The sequence below is a fragment of the Cupressus sempervirens genome, chromosome 9 (assembly GCF_028749045.1).
Source record: "Cupressus sempervirens isolate cs-2001-9-10 chromosome 9, ASM2874904v1, whole genome shotgun sequence".
NCBI classification, from domain to species: Eukaryota; Viridiplantae; Streptophyta; class Pinopsida; order Cupressales; family Cupressaceae; genus Cupressus; species Cupressus sempervirens.
This window is the reverse complement of record NC_143126.1, coordinates 388,148,152-388,162,236: the sequence shown is the minus strand read 5'-3', so window position 1 is coordinate 388,162,236 and position 14,085 is coordinate 388,148,152. Positions and strand designations below refer to the sequence as shown.

Below are 14,085 nucleotides of genomic sequence, written 5' to 3'. Positions count from 1 at the left end.
ACCATTTCATGTTTGACTAGCTAGATACTTGATCTCAACTGTCTCTCGTTATTCTATGCACTCGTTGATTTCCTCTCTCTGCAAATACAAATACTGGAATCATAAAAATTTAGAGTCTGCAGGTGCCATAGACCATATTTAGTTATCACCATATATGACTGTTGCTGCTCCTGTACGTGTGTGAATTTCTTACTGACTGGTGGTAGTCATACATATGTTATACAGTCTTGTGTATTCATGGTCAATAGCAGAGAAAACTTCTTTGTTTTAGGCTAATGGAAATGGAACAGCCCCATGGTATTTAACACCAACAGAAATTCCAATAATTGCTTTGCATCCATTTTACTATAAGAGTGCTTAGAAACCTTGAAGCCAATTCAGAATACTGAATTATGTGGTCCAAAAATAAGCACATTGCAGGAAGTGGAATACAAAGTCTATTGAGAATCCTCTATAATTGTTGGACTTAAAGCCATTTCCTCATAAGGTTCTTGAAATAAATTATAACACCATCGGTAGTTTGATTCAATGAAGAATATCAACTATCACATATTTTCAGAAATTTTGCAGGTGTTTAACAGCCCATTTAATTGCTGTCAAATTAAGATATCACATGATCCAATCGTCAAGGAGAACACTTAGAATCACCATGTTCTTCTAGTCTTGGCATCATAGAGGTCATCATTACAATAATAGATAAGTCGTCTATTATTAGTTAATGATTATCAATTGTAAATATCTTAGCTTTAAGTTTGCTTTTGGTTTTTGCTTTCTTTAGAATAGAATGTTTCTATTCTTTACGATCGTTTGCTAAGGAAACATCGTCTCATTCTTTTGTATAAATTGACCTTTAAGTCTTTGTTAATATCAAACATTTTACATTACTTCGTAATATGGTATCAAAGCCAATAATTCAAATTTTTTTGAGAATTTTATAATTTCTTTGGAAATTATTTGCTCTAAAATTTTCAAAACTATTTCTTTTTTTTTTGAAGTTTGCTGCTGCCTATTCTTGACTAGGGTTTCAAGAGACTGAAAAATTGAAATTCTAGAAGTTTTTGGAAGTCGTTTTATTTGCCTCTCTTTTGAAAAACGCAATTTCGTTGGTTGTCTAAAACAATGTTTTTCTACTGCTAAAAACCATGATTATTCTAAATCTCTGCTGAATACTGAGTTTGCTTGCGTTTTCCACGCGATTTGCAGAGGAAATTGAGTCTGCAACCCGCGATTTTTCTCAAACTCGTGTCAGGAATTCTCCTCCACATTTGGAGCTGCAAACGTCTACCAAAGCTTCATTTTTCCACCTCAATCTTGCCGTGACCACCTAGCAACTGTAGCTCTAAATCCGATTGGTTCTTGGTCTGGTTCTGCAATGTTTTTTCTCAAATCTGCCATCTTTTGGAACTTGTTTTGCAGCCGGATAGGTTTTGTCCAAAACCCTAATTTTTGGGTCTGAATTTTTTTTTTGACTTTAGATTCTTGGTGGGTTTTTCAAGAGCTCAACTGGGTTGTCATCACATTTTTCTAAGTGCCTCAATTTTTGTGCCTCAATTTTCAAGCCTGCTGATCTAGAAAACGACAACATATTCCTTCTGGGTTTTTCGAGCTCTCTTCTGGGTCACTTTGTTTCTTCTGTTTCTTATGTCTTTTTGCCTCGAAAAACATGTCTTCATAGATTTTCACAGTTTTTCATTGAAAAATGTATCATGGCATCTTTGACAAATATTCTGCTCAAGCATAACTCCAGATTCAATGGTTGCAATTATGGAACCTGGAAGCAACGCATGATCACAATTTTTGAATTATCAGAACATCGATGAACTTTGTTCTAGGTGTTACAAAGCATCCGACTTCTATGGGTCTTGATCAGGATACATGGGATTTGAATGATCGAGAGGCAGTGATGCTTCTCAAATTATTTGTGGCTGATGATCAGCTTTCTCATATTCCATGCAGCAAGACAGCTACTGAGATCTGGACACATCTCAAAGGTCTTCATGAGACTTTTGACAAAAGCAGAGCCTTCTTTGTGAAAAACACTTTGTTTTCTATTGTCATGGATGAGCGCACCTTGCTCCAGGCACACCTAAATTGGATTCAAGAAATCCGTGATCAGTTACTTGCCATCAATTGAAAGATGGAGGAAGACGATATTGTGGTTATTACTCTTCAGAGTTTACCAAAATCCTATGAGCATTTTATCGAGACTCTCAACATCACATCTACTGGTGTTGATCTAAAGTTCAATGATCTCTGCACACTGCTACTTTAGCAAGATCCGTGGAAACAACAATTCGGTAGCAGCTCCAATTCCACCTCCACAAAGCAAGCCTTTGCTGCGAAATCCTTTCAAAAGGATAAGGTCAAGTTTCAACAGCCATCTTAGTAGAAGTCTTCTGCTCCAACACTAGATGGTTCCAAAAAGAAGAACATTCAATGCAACTTCTGCTGCGAGTTTGGACACATGAAGGTTGAATGTCAGAAACGCTTAGCAGCACAATCTAAGCAATCAAGTTCGCAGCCCAAAGCGAACAGTGCAGAGCACACTGAGTAGGCAAAATCTACCTTTTATGCCTTCATGGCTAAAAGACTTGCAAATCATGTCAAGCCATCTGCCTGGTACATTGATTCAGGTGCCTCTTGTCATTTCACTCACTGCAAAGACTGGTTTATTGACTACCAGCCTTATTCAGGCTCTGTTATTTTTGGTGACAGAGAAGAGTACACAGTTGTCGATAAAGGCAACATTTAGATTCAGTCTGTTGGGAGGAATCTCATAGTTCTTGATGTGTACTACATTCCAGGGATGGAACTAAATCTACTCTCAGTTAGTCAGTTGCTGCGACATTCTCCACACTTGGCATCACCTTCAATTCACATCTGTGCACCATCACTGATCGGGCAACTAAGTCTATTGTTGTAGTGGGTCTTGAGGATCATGGTCTTTTCAGACTTACTGATTCTGGTGATTCTCAGGACTTAGCTATGGCTGCTTGGAGATCTTCTGTCAGCACACTTTGGCATCAACAATATGGGCACTTAAATGTGCATTATCTCTCACAGCTTGCTCGAGAAGAGCTTGTTCTTGGATTGCCAGAGATTCAGACGCAACAGCTTGGAGTTTGTGATGCATGCCAGGCTGAGAAGCAACATCGTACACCTTTCACTAGTGGCAATTCTTGGCGAGCTTCTCAGGTACTTCAGCTTGTTCATGCCGATATTTGTGACCCTATGGCCGCTCCTATTTTTGGGACCAGGAATTTTCTGTTGTTTGTTGATGATTTCAGTAGAAAGATGTGGGTGTATTTCCTTAAAAAGAAATCAGATGTATTTCCTATATTTTAGAAGTTTAAACCTTTAGTTGAAAAAGAGTCTAGGAAATCTATTATTACTCTTAGATCAGACAATGGGGGGGAATTTGGTTCTAATGCTTTGTTCAGCTTCTTGGATATACATGGCATAAAACGCCAATCAACCACACCCCACATGCCACAACAAAAAAGTGTAGTTGAACATCGGAATAGGACAATCGCTAAAATGGCTCATTCCATGCTCGAACACAGACATGTTTTGAAGCAGTTTTGGGCAGAAACAGTTAACACTGCAATTTATCTATTGAACCGGTCACCCACAATGGCAGTCAAAGGTAGAACTCTGGAAGAGGCCTAGTCATGTTGCAAGCCTAGAATCAATCACCTGAAAGTTTTTGGCTCTCTTGCTTTTGTTTGGATCCCTAATGCCTCACATACCAAGTTAGATGCCAAGAGTCAGAAAATGATGCTTGCTGGATATAGCAGTCTTCACAAAGCCTACCTCCTAATCAATGTTAAGACATCTCGTCTCATCTACAGTCGCGATGTAGTCTTTGATGAGTAACGAGGACCATTCATGCCTATTTCTCCTATTCCTGATCCAACAGACCAGCCTATGATGGCTCATGATTTTGGAGTTCGGCTGCCATTAGGTCCACCTGATGGGAGGGCTCCAGTAGCTCCTGCAGCTCCAGTTATTCCACTGATACTTGTACAGACACCTCCAGCTTCTCCTGCAGGATCACCTCGCTTTGTAGATGCTTCACCTAAGTTTGATCCATATTCTTTTGATGAGGATCCTGCTGATCAAGCATCTCCTAGTACTACTATTTGTCATTCTCCTATCTGGCCTAAGTGGTGGGCTAAGACACTTGCTGATCTTCATGATGATGAGCTCATTGATGGGAGAACTACTCTGAAAAGGAGCAAAACTACAGATTCTGTTAACTTAGCTCTTATGGCCAACATGTACAGTGTGTTTGAACCTCAAACATATTTCGAGGCTAAAGGAATTCCAGAGTGGGAACAAGCCATGACATCTGAACACTAGAGCTTGCTGAAGAACAACACTTGGGTCCTTTCTGATCTTCCACTAGGGAAGAAACCCATTGGCTGCAAATTGGTCTACAAAATTAAATACAAATCAGATGGTACTTTGGGTAAGTACAAAGCTCGTTTAGTAGCGAAGGGCTTTTCTCAGTGTCAGGGCATTGATTATGAGGAGACCTTTGCTCCTACTGGAAAGATGAGCACCATTAGATTATTCCTAGCCATGATAGCACAGTTGGCTAGAAGGTCCATCAGATGGACATCAAGAGTGCTTTCCTAAATGGTGATCTCCATGAAGAGGTCTACATGATGCAGCCTCTTGGTTTCAAGGTTGTTGGTAAAAACCATCAAGTTCTCAGATTGGTAAAAGCTCTCTATGGCATGAAGCAAGCCCCTTCGGCATGGTACATAAAGATTGATAAGTACCTCAGTGATCAAGGTTTCAAGAGGAGTTCTTCAGACTCTAATTTGTACATCAAGACTACTGACAGTGACATCATCCTTCTGGTTATCTATGTGGATGATCAGATCATCACTGGCAGTTCGACATCTTTGATTCAGGGAATCAAACAGAATTTATGCCAGTCTTTTGATATGACTGACCTTGGGCTCATGCATTATTGCCTAGGTGTTGAAGTTTGGCAACAGTCTTCTGGTATTTTCATCTCTCAATTCAAATATGCCAGGGCCCTGTTAGACAAATTCCGAATTCAAGATTCAAACTTGCATCTGCACCTATGGAGAAAGGTCTCAAGTTATTAGCAAAGTCTGATTCTCTTTCCGTTGGTGATACTACATACAGGCAACTAGTAGGCAGCCTCATCTACCTCTCCACTACTAGGCCTGATATCAGCTTCGCAGTCAGCTATATTTCACGCTTTATGACAGCTCCTAAAGCTGATCATTGGATGGCAGCAAAGCGTGTGCTTCGTTATGTGAAGGGCACTTCAGATTATGGACTTCTATACTCTTGAAATTCTAATCCTAAACTCAGTGGGTTCACATTTTCAAATTGAGTAGGCTCTGTTGATGATAAAAAGTCAACATTTGGATATGTGTCTAGTTTGGGATCCGGTGCAATCACATGGACCAGTAAGAAGCAGCATGCAGTTTCTCTCTCTTCTACAGAGGCTGAATACAAAGGGACTATTAAGACAGGATGTGAAGCTGTTTGACTTCGTCGGGTGCTTGGGGATATGCAGATGTCACCAGCAGGACCGATTCCTCTGTTTGTTGATAACGAAGGCGTTATCAAGTTAGCACGAAATCTAGTCTTCCATGAACGAACCAAGCATGTGGATGTTCACTGTCATTACATACGATAGTTGGTTGAAGACGGGACTATAGATATGCAGTATGTTCCTACCATAGATTAGACTGCAAACATTCTCACCAAGCCTCTTAGTCCTGATAAGTTTGTCAAATTTAGAGGACAACTTGGTGTGTTAGATAGATTAACCATTAAGGGAGGGTATTACAATAATAGATAAGTCGTCTATTATTAGTTAATGGTTATCTATTATAAATATCTTAGCTTTAAGTTTGCTTTCAATTTTTGCTTTATTTAGAATAGAATGTTTCTATTCTTTATGATCGTTCCTAAGTAAACATTGTCTCATTCTTTTGTATAAATTGACCTTTCGGTCTCCGTTAATATCAAGCAAGTATTTTAGCAATTACTTCATAATAGTCACATCATACCCTATCAAGACATTAATGATTGATTTCCATATTTTATATAATCATTGTATTTTAATTCTAAATCATCAGTATCTGTTGTGATTCTATATGTAGCTTTTCAAATGGTTTGGAAGTCCATCGAGAAGTCTGTTCAATATGTGCTAAGGACATGTAAAGCCACATGACCTTGAAAACAGCTTGCACTTCATATTTGTGCAAAGTATGTTCCTCTGTGAACAGATCAAAAATGTGAAAGAAAACAGAAAAGGTTCAACTTCTCAGCAAAGGCAATCATTCCATAACTCATGTTGAAGATCAATACCAGATTGAATATTGAGACATCCAGTATTTAGAATGTTTGGCGAAAATTCTTGATGATGAATTTTCCAAAAATGGGCTCCATCAGTGACTCTTTTCGGGGACATATGCTCCTTGTGGGCATAATGAGATTCCAGCTATCTTAGGAGGAGCAGACCAAGCATCCATGCTTAACATGATGCGGGTGGCCCCAGGCTCCCCAAAAGTGAACATTGTGTCTTTTGTATCGAACACTCGATTCTGATCATGTAACACCTTCTTTCTTCCGATCATGATATGCTTTCCTTTCATCATTTTAGTATGCTGCCCAAACATCAAACTTGTAGTAGGTGTGCCATCCTCATGAAGAATATTCATTGGCTCCATTTCATCAATGAAGTTTTTGGTATCTGTCTTACTGGCCTTTGAGAGATCATGAGGTGCAATGTGGTCTTTGTTGAATAGAAGATCCCCATAGTCATGCATTTGATCAATTGCACAAACATCTTCTTGAATGCCCTTCTCTATACAATCTGCCCCATACTTCAAATATTGTTTCTCTTCACAACTAGGCTTTGAGAATGGCTTATCTTCTAGAAGTACATTTTCCCTTTCACCAAGAGTTTGATTAGTTAGGATACTTTTGAAATTTTCAGCACCATGCTTCAATTCAATCTCCTCTTCAAACATATCTGATTTTGTATCTCCTTTACATGTTTGAAACAATCCCTCCTCATAGGATGAACTAGTCCATGACTCATTTGCTAAGTACACCTCCTCATTCATATCTTGAGTTTCATCATCTTCAAAGTTGTCATCAGGCCTTCTATCTTCATCATGGTGCTGAAGGATTTGGCTGCATGGAAAATCTTCCTCAAATAAAGGATTCAAGAACACAGAAAATTCAGACTGTCTTCTATTACTTCTTCTTCGAACAATGGGTTCAAGAATATAGAGAATTCAGCCATACTATCATGAGAGCTTTCGTCCGGATCAACAAATGTGTCATCAACAAGACTAATGTCTTGATCAACATTATCTTCTAAAACTTCTTCTTGTTCATACACCATATGATGTTCTACTTCAACCTCACTATATGATTCCTTGGAATGATCATCTCTTTCATCCAATACCTCCTAAGTGTGCACTGATCCATCACCTTGCTCACCATGGTGATTTGAGAAAAAATTTGGACCATTTCTTTCAATATGTTTATGATATTCTAGATCTAACAAGGCTGAAATTTCTTCCATGCTTAGAGAATTCTCTTTCTCATTTTCACATTCACTATCATTATAAGGCATCTAAGTATCGTCATGGGCTGATTTTCCTTCAGAATGTTCAAAATTTTCATCTCCATTTAAATTTGAAACTTCAATTGACTCATGTTACTTCAGTTTCACATTCATTTTCCTCTACAACTAGTTCATAATCCATAAGATTGAGAAAATTAAGAAACTGATGATTATATAAGAGGCCTAATTCCTGCATCCTATTGAGAAGATCAGACGATGGAGGTTTGTATTATGAAGGTATTTCTTGATAAGCATTAAACATTCTCATGAAAAATTGTGTTGCAGATTCATCTTCTTGCTTTTCTAAAATAAAAAATGCATCCAAAGGAGATATATATAATTGGGACTTTCATCCAATATTTGGAAGAGAAGCATCAAATCAGGATCTTTTGGCAAGATTCCCAACTCACAGATGTTTCTTATCAATTCTTTGCGTGGAGGCATGATGTCTAAAGGTACCTCCTAAAAAATATTCAACATCCTTATACGAACAAATGTTCCGATGTCTCGCCTTCATATCTTTCTAGATTGAAAATAGGCATCAAGTGTGTGTATGTGTACTTCCTTCATGGTGTAATATAGATCCGCATCCTGATCATAGTACACATTCTCCATACCACACGATCAAATCACCTCCCTCTGAGTCTTCTCCCTTAGCAGAGTTACCAACTAAGATTTTATTGAATAGAGTTACCACCTCTTTCGAGGAATGTATTAATTTGTTGATCTTCCGGGTTCTCACTTCCAGCAGAGTGCGCTTCTGAACAAATTGATGGAACTACTTTTTGATTCTGGTCTTACGAAATCTGAAACTTTGGGTAACTGCACAACACTTGTTGCGAGCAACTCTCCTCAGTAGAGTCGCCAATTTGTTGGTAGACTCGAATGGGTCGAGTAAAAGTTCTCAAGATTTTTTGTAAATCAAAGTAGGTAAACTTCCAAAATGTCTAATGGATAGTTCCCCAGTAGAGTCGCCAATCTGTTGGTAGACTCAAATGGGGTGAGTAAAAGTTCTCAAGATTTTTTGTAAATCAAAGTAGGTAAATTTCCAAAATATCTAATGGATAGTTTCCCAGTAGAGTCGTCAATTTGTTGGCTCCCAAAACTGCAGACTGGAAATCCAAGACCCTGCCACTTCTACAATAGGACTTCTCAATCAGTTCTGGCCAACGAATGGGAGTACTTCTCGATTCCCCTGCACTTCAGGCTCCACTACACCTAGGTGGGTAGACCTTCTCCTCGAACCTGATTACTTGGTTCAGAGCTTTTCTAAAGTGAATTTAAGCTTTGGGAGTTCTCTGGCTGGCAAAGTCCTCGAACTCAATCAAAATGAAACTAGATGCTGAGTGTTTGAATTGAATGAATTGTATAAGGTTTTAATAATTGATCTGATGCTTGTAGAAGGAATATATAGAATGGATTTGATGCTTGTAGAAGGAATATATAGATTTTTTGACTTCAATAATAAAAGGACCAGTGCCTCTACTCATCCAAGCAATAGAGTCAACTTCAGTAAATTTTCACATACAACTTTATAATGTTCTATGCACTTATACTGCCAACAATTAAATAATCAAGATGCGACAAATCAAATATTTTGCAATCTTAAATTAGTCCAGATTGAACTTTAACTCCTCTGGTAGGGAGACAAACTGGACACAGATGCAGAAACAATTTAATATTTCACAATATCTGTGATTATCGAACTTAAAATACTAAATAACCATGTCCACTTATCCGACATTTAAATTGTATACAGAATTCCAAAAAAAATTATAGAGGACGAACCATTTGCAGTTTAAATCTCCATGCCATTTAAAAAATAAACAAAAGACATTTTATTTTATTATTAAAATAAAATAATTGAATTTATATTATAAAGTGATAATATAGCTCCTTATCCCTCCATAGAAAAAATATAAATACTTATAGTAGAATATGATTTTTTTGAGTACATATGTTTTCGAATATTGTCGATTCTATCTTTTTGAATTGACTTGTCTTTCATTTTATATCTTGAATATTGTAAGACATGACTTATCATATAAGAAGTCACAAATCTTCAGATTATATCTTCTCAAACACAATTCTTAATAATATTAATTCTTTACGGAAGCACCCTTTGAGAATAATCATCGGGTCTTTTAATTATTTAGGACATCTTCACAAACTATGGTTGAATATTAGTCTGCCGTTAATCATTTTTGGCTTTGCTGGCTTGTTTGATAAAAAACTATTGCTGCCCCATATCTTCAATTTGTTTATTATTATTGCTGTATGATCAGAAGACATCACTGGGGCTAAACAATATGGATGGTATCGCTCCCCGTTAACATATTCACTTCTGACGTCGAGTCTCTTTGTGCTTGACTTTCATGTCATCACTCATCTTCTTAATATTTGCCTTCCAATATCTCCATTTATTTGTCTTCATGGGGAATTTGTACAGTTATCTTTCTTATCGAAAATCTGGGGCTTTCTCCATTCCAATTCCTTTGATGGGCATATCTGAACCTGCTACTGCTCCTCATCCATTGCATATATTAAACTTCATGATGACTCATTGCCTCAGTTATTGATGGAGCAAGTACTTCACCCTTACAATCATCTATATATTTTTACTTGTGTCTCCTATTGTTATGGTTCTGTATTTATATCATGGCATCAAACTCCTTAACCCTTATCCTGCGTGGACTATAAATCCGTTGTTTCCACATTGCTATGCTCAGGCATCTTCACCATTTCATGTTTTACTGGTTAGATACTTGATCTCAACTGTCTCTCGTTATTTTGTGCACTTGTTGATTTCCTCTCTCTGCAAAGACAAATAGTGGAATCATAAAAATTTAGAGTCTTCAGGTGCCATATCCATTTCTAGTTATCACCGTATATGACTGTTTGCTGCTCCTGTACGTGTGTGAATTTCTTACTGGCTGGTGCTAGTTATATGTTCATACAGTCTTGTGTATTCATGGTCAATAGCAGAGAAAATTTCTTTGGTTTAGACTAATGGAAATGGAACAGCCCCATAGTATTTAACACCAACAGAAATTCCAATAATTGCTTTTGCATCCATTTTAGTATAAGAGTGCTCAGAAACCTTGAAGCCAATTCAGAATACTGAAGCATGTGGTCCAAAAAATAAGCACATTGCAGGAAGTGGAATACAAAGTCTGTTGAGAATCCTCTATAATTGTTGGACTTAAAGCCCTTTCCTCATAAGGTTCCTGAATTAAATTATAACTCCATCAGTAGTTTGATTCAATGAAGAATATCAACAATCACATATTTTCAGAAATTCTGCAGGTGTTTAACAGCCCATTCAATTTCTGTCAAATTAAGATATCACATGAACCAAACATCAAGGAGAACACTTAGAATCACCACGTTCCAGTCTTGGCATCATAGAGGTCATACCATACCCTATCAAGACATTAATGATTGATTTCCATATTTTATATAATCTTTGTATTTTAGTTCTGAATCATCAGTATCTATTGTAATTCTATACGTAGCTTTTCAAATGGTTTGGAAGTCCATTGAGAAGTCTGTCTGATATATGCTAAGAACATCTAAAGCCACATGACCCTGAAAACAGCTTGCGCTTCATATTTGTGCAAAGTATGTTCCTCTGTGAACAGATCAGAAATGTGAAAGAAAACAGAAAAGGTTCAGCTTCTCAGCAAAGGCAATCATACCAGAACTCATGTTGAAGATCAAGACCAGATTGAATATTGAGACGGCCAGTATTTAGCATGTTTGGTGAAAATTCTTGATGATGAATTGCCCAAAAATGGGCTCCATCAGGTTCATCTTCACACACTATGCTATTTTGTGCTGCAGGAAAAACCTAGTTAAAACTGCTGATGGTCATGGGTTTCGATATTGTTATGTCTCTTTCAATTTTGTCTTATTCAACTGTCTCATTTTTGCATGTGGTATGCCTCCATAGTTCTTTTACATTTTTATAGTCAAACTTTCAAAAGATTGATAAGTAGAGTATTTCACTCTTTCATTACTTGAACATGGCCATGATTATTGTTTCTTTCATCCAGAAAATGGTGGTGGTTCCTTCACATTATTATAGTCAAACTTTCAAATGATTGATAAGTAGAGTATTCCACTCTTTCATTACTTGAACATGGCCATAATTATTGTTTCTTTCATTTGGAACATGTTGGTGGTTCCATAAATGATAGATACTCCATACAATTTTCAATTTAAATATGAGGAGTATTCTTGCTATTTCATTAGTTGAAACATGGCCATAATTATTGTTTCTTTCATTTGGAACATGTTGGCTGTTTTATATATAAAAGAAACCTTGTATAATGCTTGATTTAGTTGAGATTTTGATATACTTGAAATTTTGTATGCTGCTTCTGGATTCAATTGTGAGTATTTTTCCATCAATGTTTCAGATCACACTGTGTGATCTATCATCAGGATTGTGGAAATTTACTCACTATATTTGAATTTCTTCATCATTTTTTAAAATACTAAGGAGATCAAATCAATTTAATCAAACAAGACTGCATTATTCAATCTTACATCTCATGAATTACTCTTGAAGTATGCGGGTTATTAGACTTTGTGGCAAATTATTTTATATATGGTTAAGATAATAAAGTTGCAAAGCATTATAGGAATGTGGCTGAAACTATTTTCACAATGGTACAGATATCATTCCGAGTCAGGATGGCATACACTCATAGAGATGTTGTTGGAGCACTATGGACTAATGGCTGATGAATCTTCTATTACTGTGTTTATTTGCACTGTTCCTGTCACCATGGATGTGTGCTTCAAGCTTTGGGTATGTTAGACCTTTTTATTCTGAAATTTCTTTGTAGCATTGAGATTTGTTACGTGATTCTCTCTTTGGAAATTTGGTCCTTATTTCCATTGTATTCTTTGTATGGAAATTTTGCCATAATTCCCATCTACCAATAGCCAGTGTAAATTTTACCTATGATAAAAGCCTATAAGGCAATCTTACCTTTGGCTTTTTAATATTTATGTTTATTATTTTTAAATTTCATCATCTGAATAATAATAAATCTCAACGCCTGTCCTAATAGAACTTACCACTATCCACTTTATCATTGCCATTATATTCTCAGATTCTCCATGAAGTGTACAGTTTTGAGGTGCAGTGTTGACTGTACATTTAAGTTTTAGATTTCGTATTTTTCATATTTGTGCTTCAATCTGATAAAGAACCTCATTTAATTGCCGATTGTCCATTGTCTAAATAAATCAGTGGTACATCTGTTTTTTGTTGTATTTGACCCACTACTGCATAACTGTTGCAGGTATTCAAGTATCTTCCACGATTGTCTCCATCAACATCTGCTACATTTCATGAGATGAAGCGGCACTAACTAGAAGATGCCATTTTAAAAGCATTCAGAACCTATGGAGTTTCATTATAAAATAGGGATGGGTAGTTTAGCTGATTATTTCATTCATTAGTTTATTCTTGCTTACCAAACCATCTATTCATCAATGCTAATTTTTTGGCAAAGAGATTCTCAAGTTTTGATTAAGTTTTGACATACATTTGTACATTTGACTTCATTACATTTGTTGCAGTTGTGGCTCTACTAATCTAATTTAACATTTTACTTTGTTCCTTATCCTTGCATACTTACATTAGCAATGATCATAGAAAATGGGTTTCCTGGTTTATTCATGGTTGTACAATTTTGGCACATTAAGTTGGTAGACGAAGTTTAAAGTGCAGAAATTATAAGCCACTTTCACTCCCTAATGGTTGAATGTGAAACATTTTTTAGAGTTTCTTTATCAGACATTTCAAATGGGAACAGATATCATTGTAAATGAAGTACGGTATTGCTAATCCAAATTAGTAGATATATATGGTACTCCCAGTTATGAAAAATTTAATAGCTGATGGCTGTAACTAAAATCACCTCATAAATTATACCATTTTACATCATAGAGTATTAACCTTGAAAGAAAGGATCAACAGTTCTTGTTCAATTAGGTTGTTTTGAGTAATGATGAATGACTTTGTTTTAGAGGACGCAAAAGCTTCAATTCAAAGGTTGGGGGATTCCTCAAAATTGCCTACGTGAAGAACAGTGGAGTGATCTATATATGGAAAAATTGGCTAACAAATGACTACTTAGCACATTGCTTTATGCTCATTACTAAATAAGAAATAGCCATTTGTATAAATCTATTAATATGTTGTAAGATCTTTAGTGCACATAATATTGGGTCCTTATTGACCTCTTAAATCATGGGAGCTTTTAGGAGTTAATTGGAGTATATTTTTAATTTTTAATGGTGAAATGGCATATCTTGCACTTTTTGCTAGTGTTTTTCACTCCCTTGGACTTGGTTATTCTTTATGCAATAATGCATATACAAATGACTTAACTTCTAATAAAAGTTGGCATGTAATTTAAAGTACGGTTTTTCTC

The 14,085-nt window shown here is 36.5% G+C and overlaps 1 protein-coding gene across 2 annotated transcripts in view; it reads left to right on the top strand.

Annotated features, from left to right (window-relative positions):
* Positions 1-13,324, top strand: part of LOC149538896 (protein DAY-LENGTH-DEPENDENT DELAYED-GREENING 1, chloroplastic-like) — a 205,698-nt gene extending 192,374 nt beyond the window's left edge. The window contains exons 6-7 of one of the 2 annotated variants that reach the window (XR_016356132.1): positions 12,314-12,449; positions 12,949-13,182. Coding sequence is in view for 1 of the 2 variants with exons in the window: in XM_089800277.1 (XP_089656403.1) it covers positions 12,314-12,449; positions 12,949-13,017 (205 nt within the window). In the remaining variant the exon portion in view is untranslated. Of the gene's footprint in view, positions 1-12,313; positions 12,450-12,948 lie in introns of both variants that reach the window. The other variant, XM_089800277.1, reaches the window with a different exon arrangement.
* The last annotated feature ends 761 nt before the right edge of the window (positions 13,325-14,085 follow it).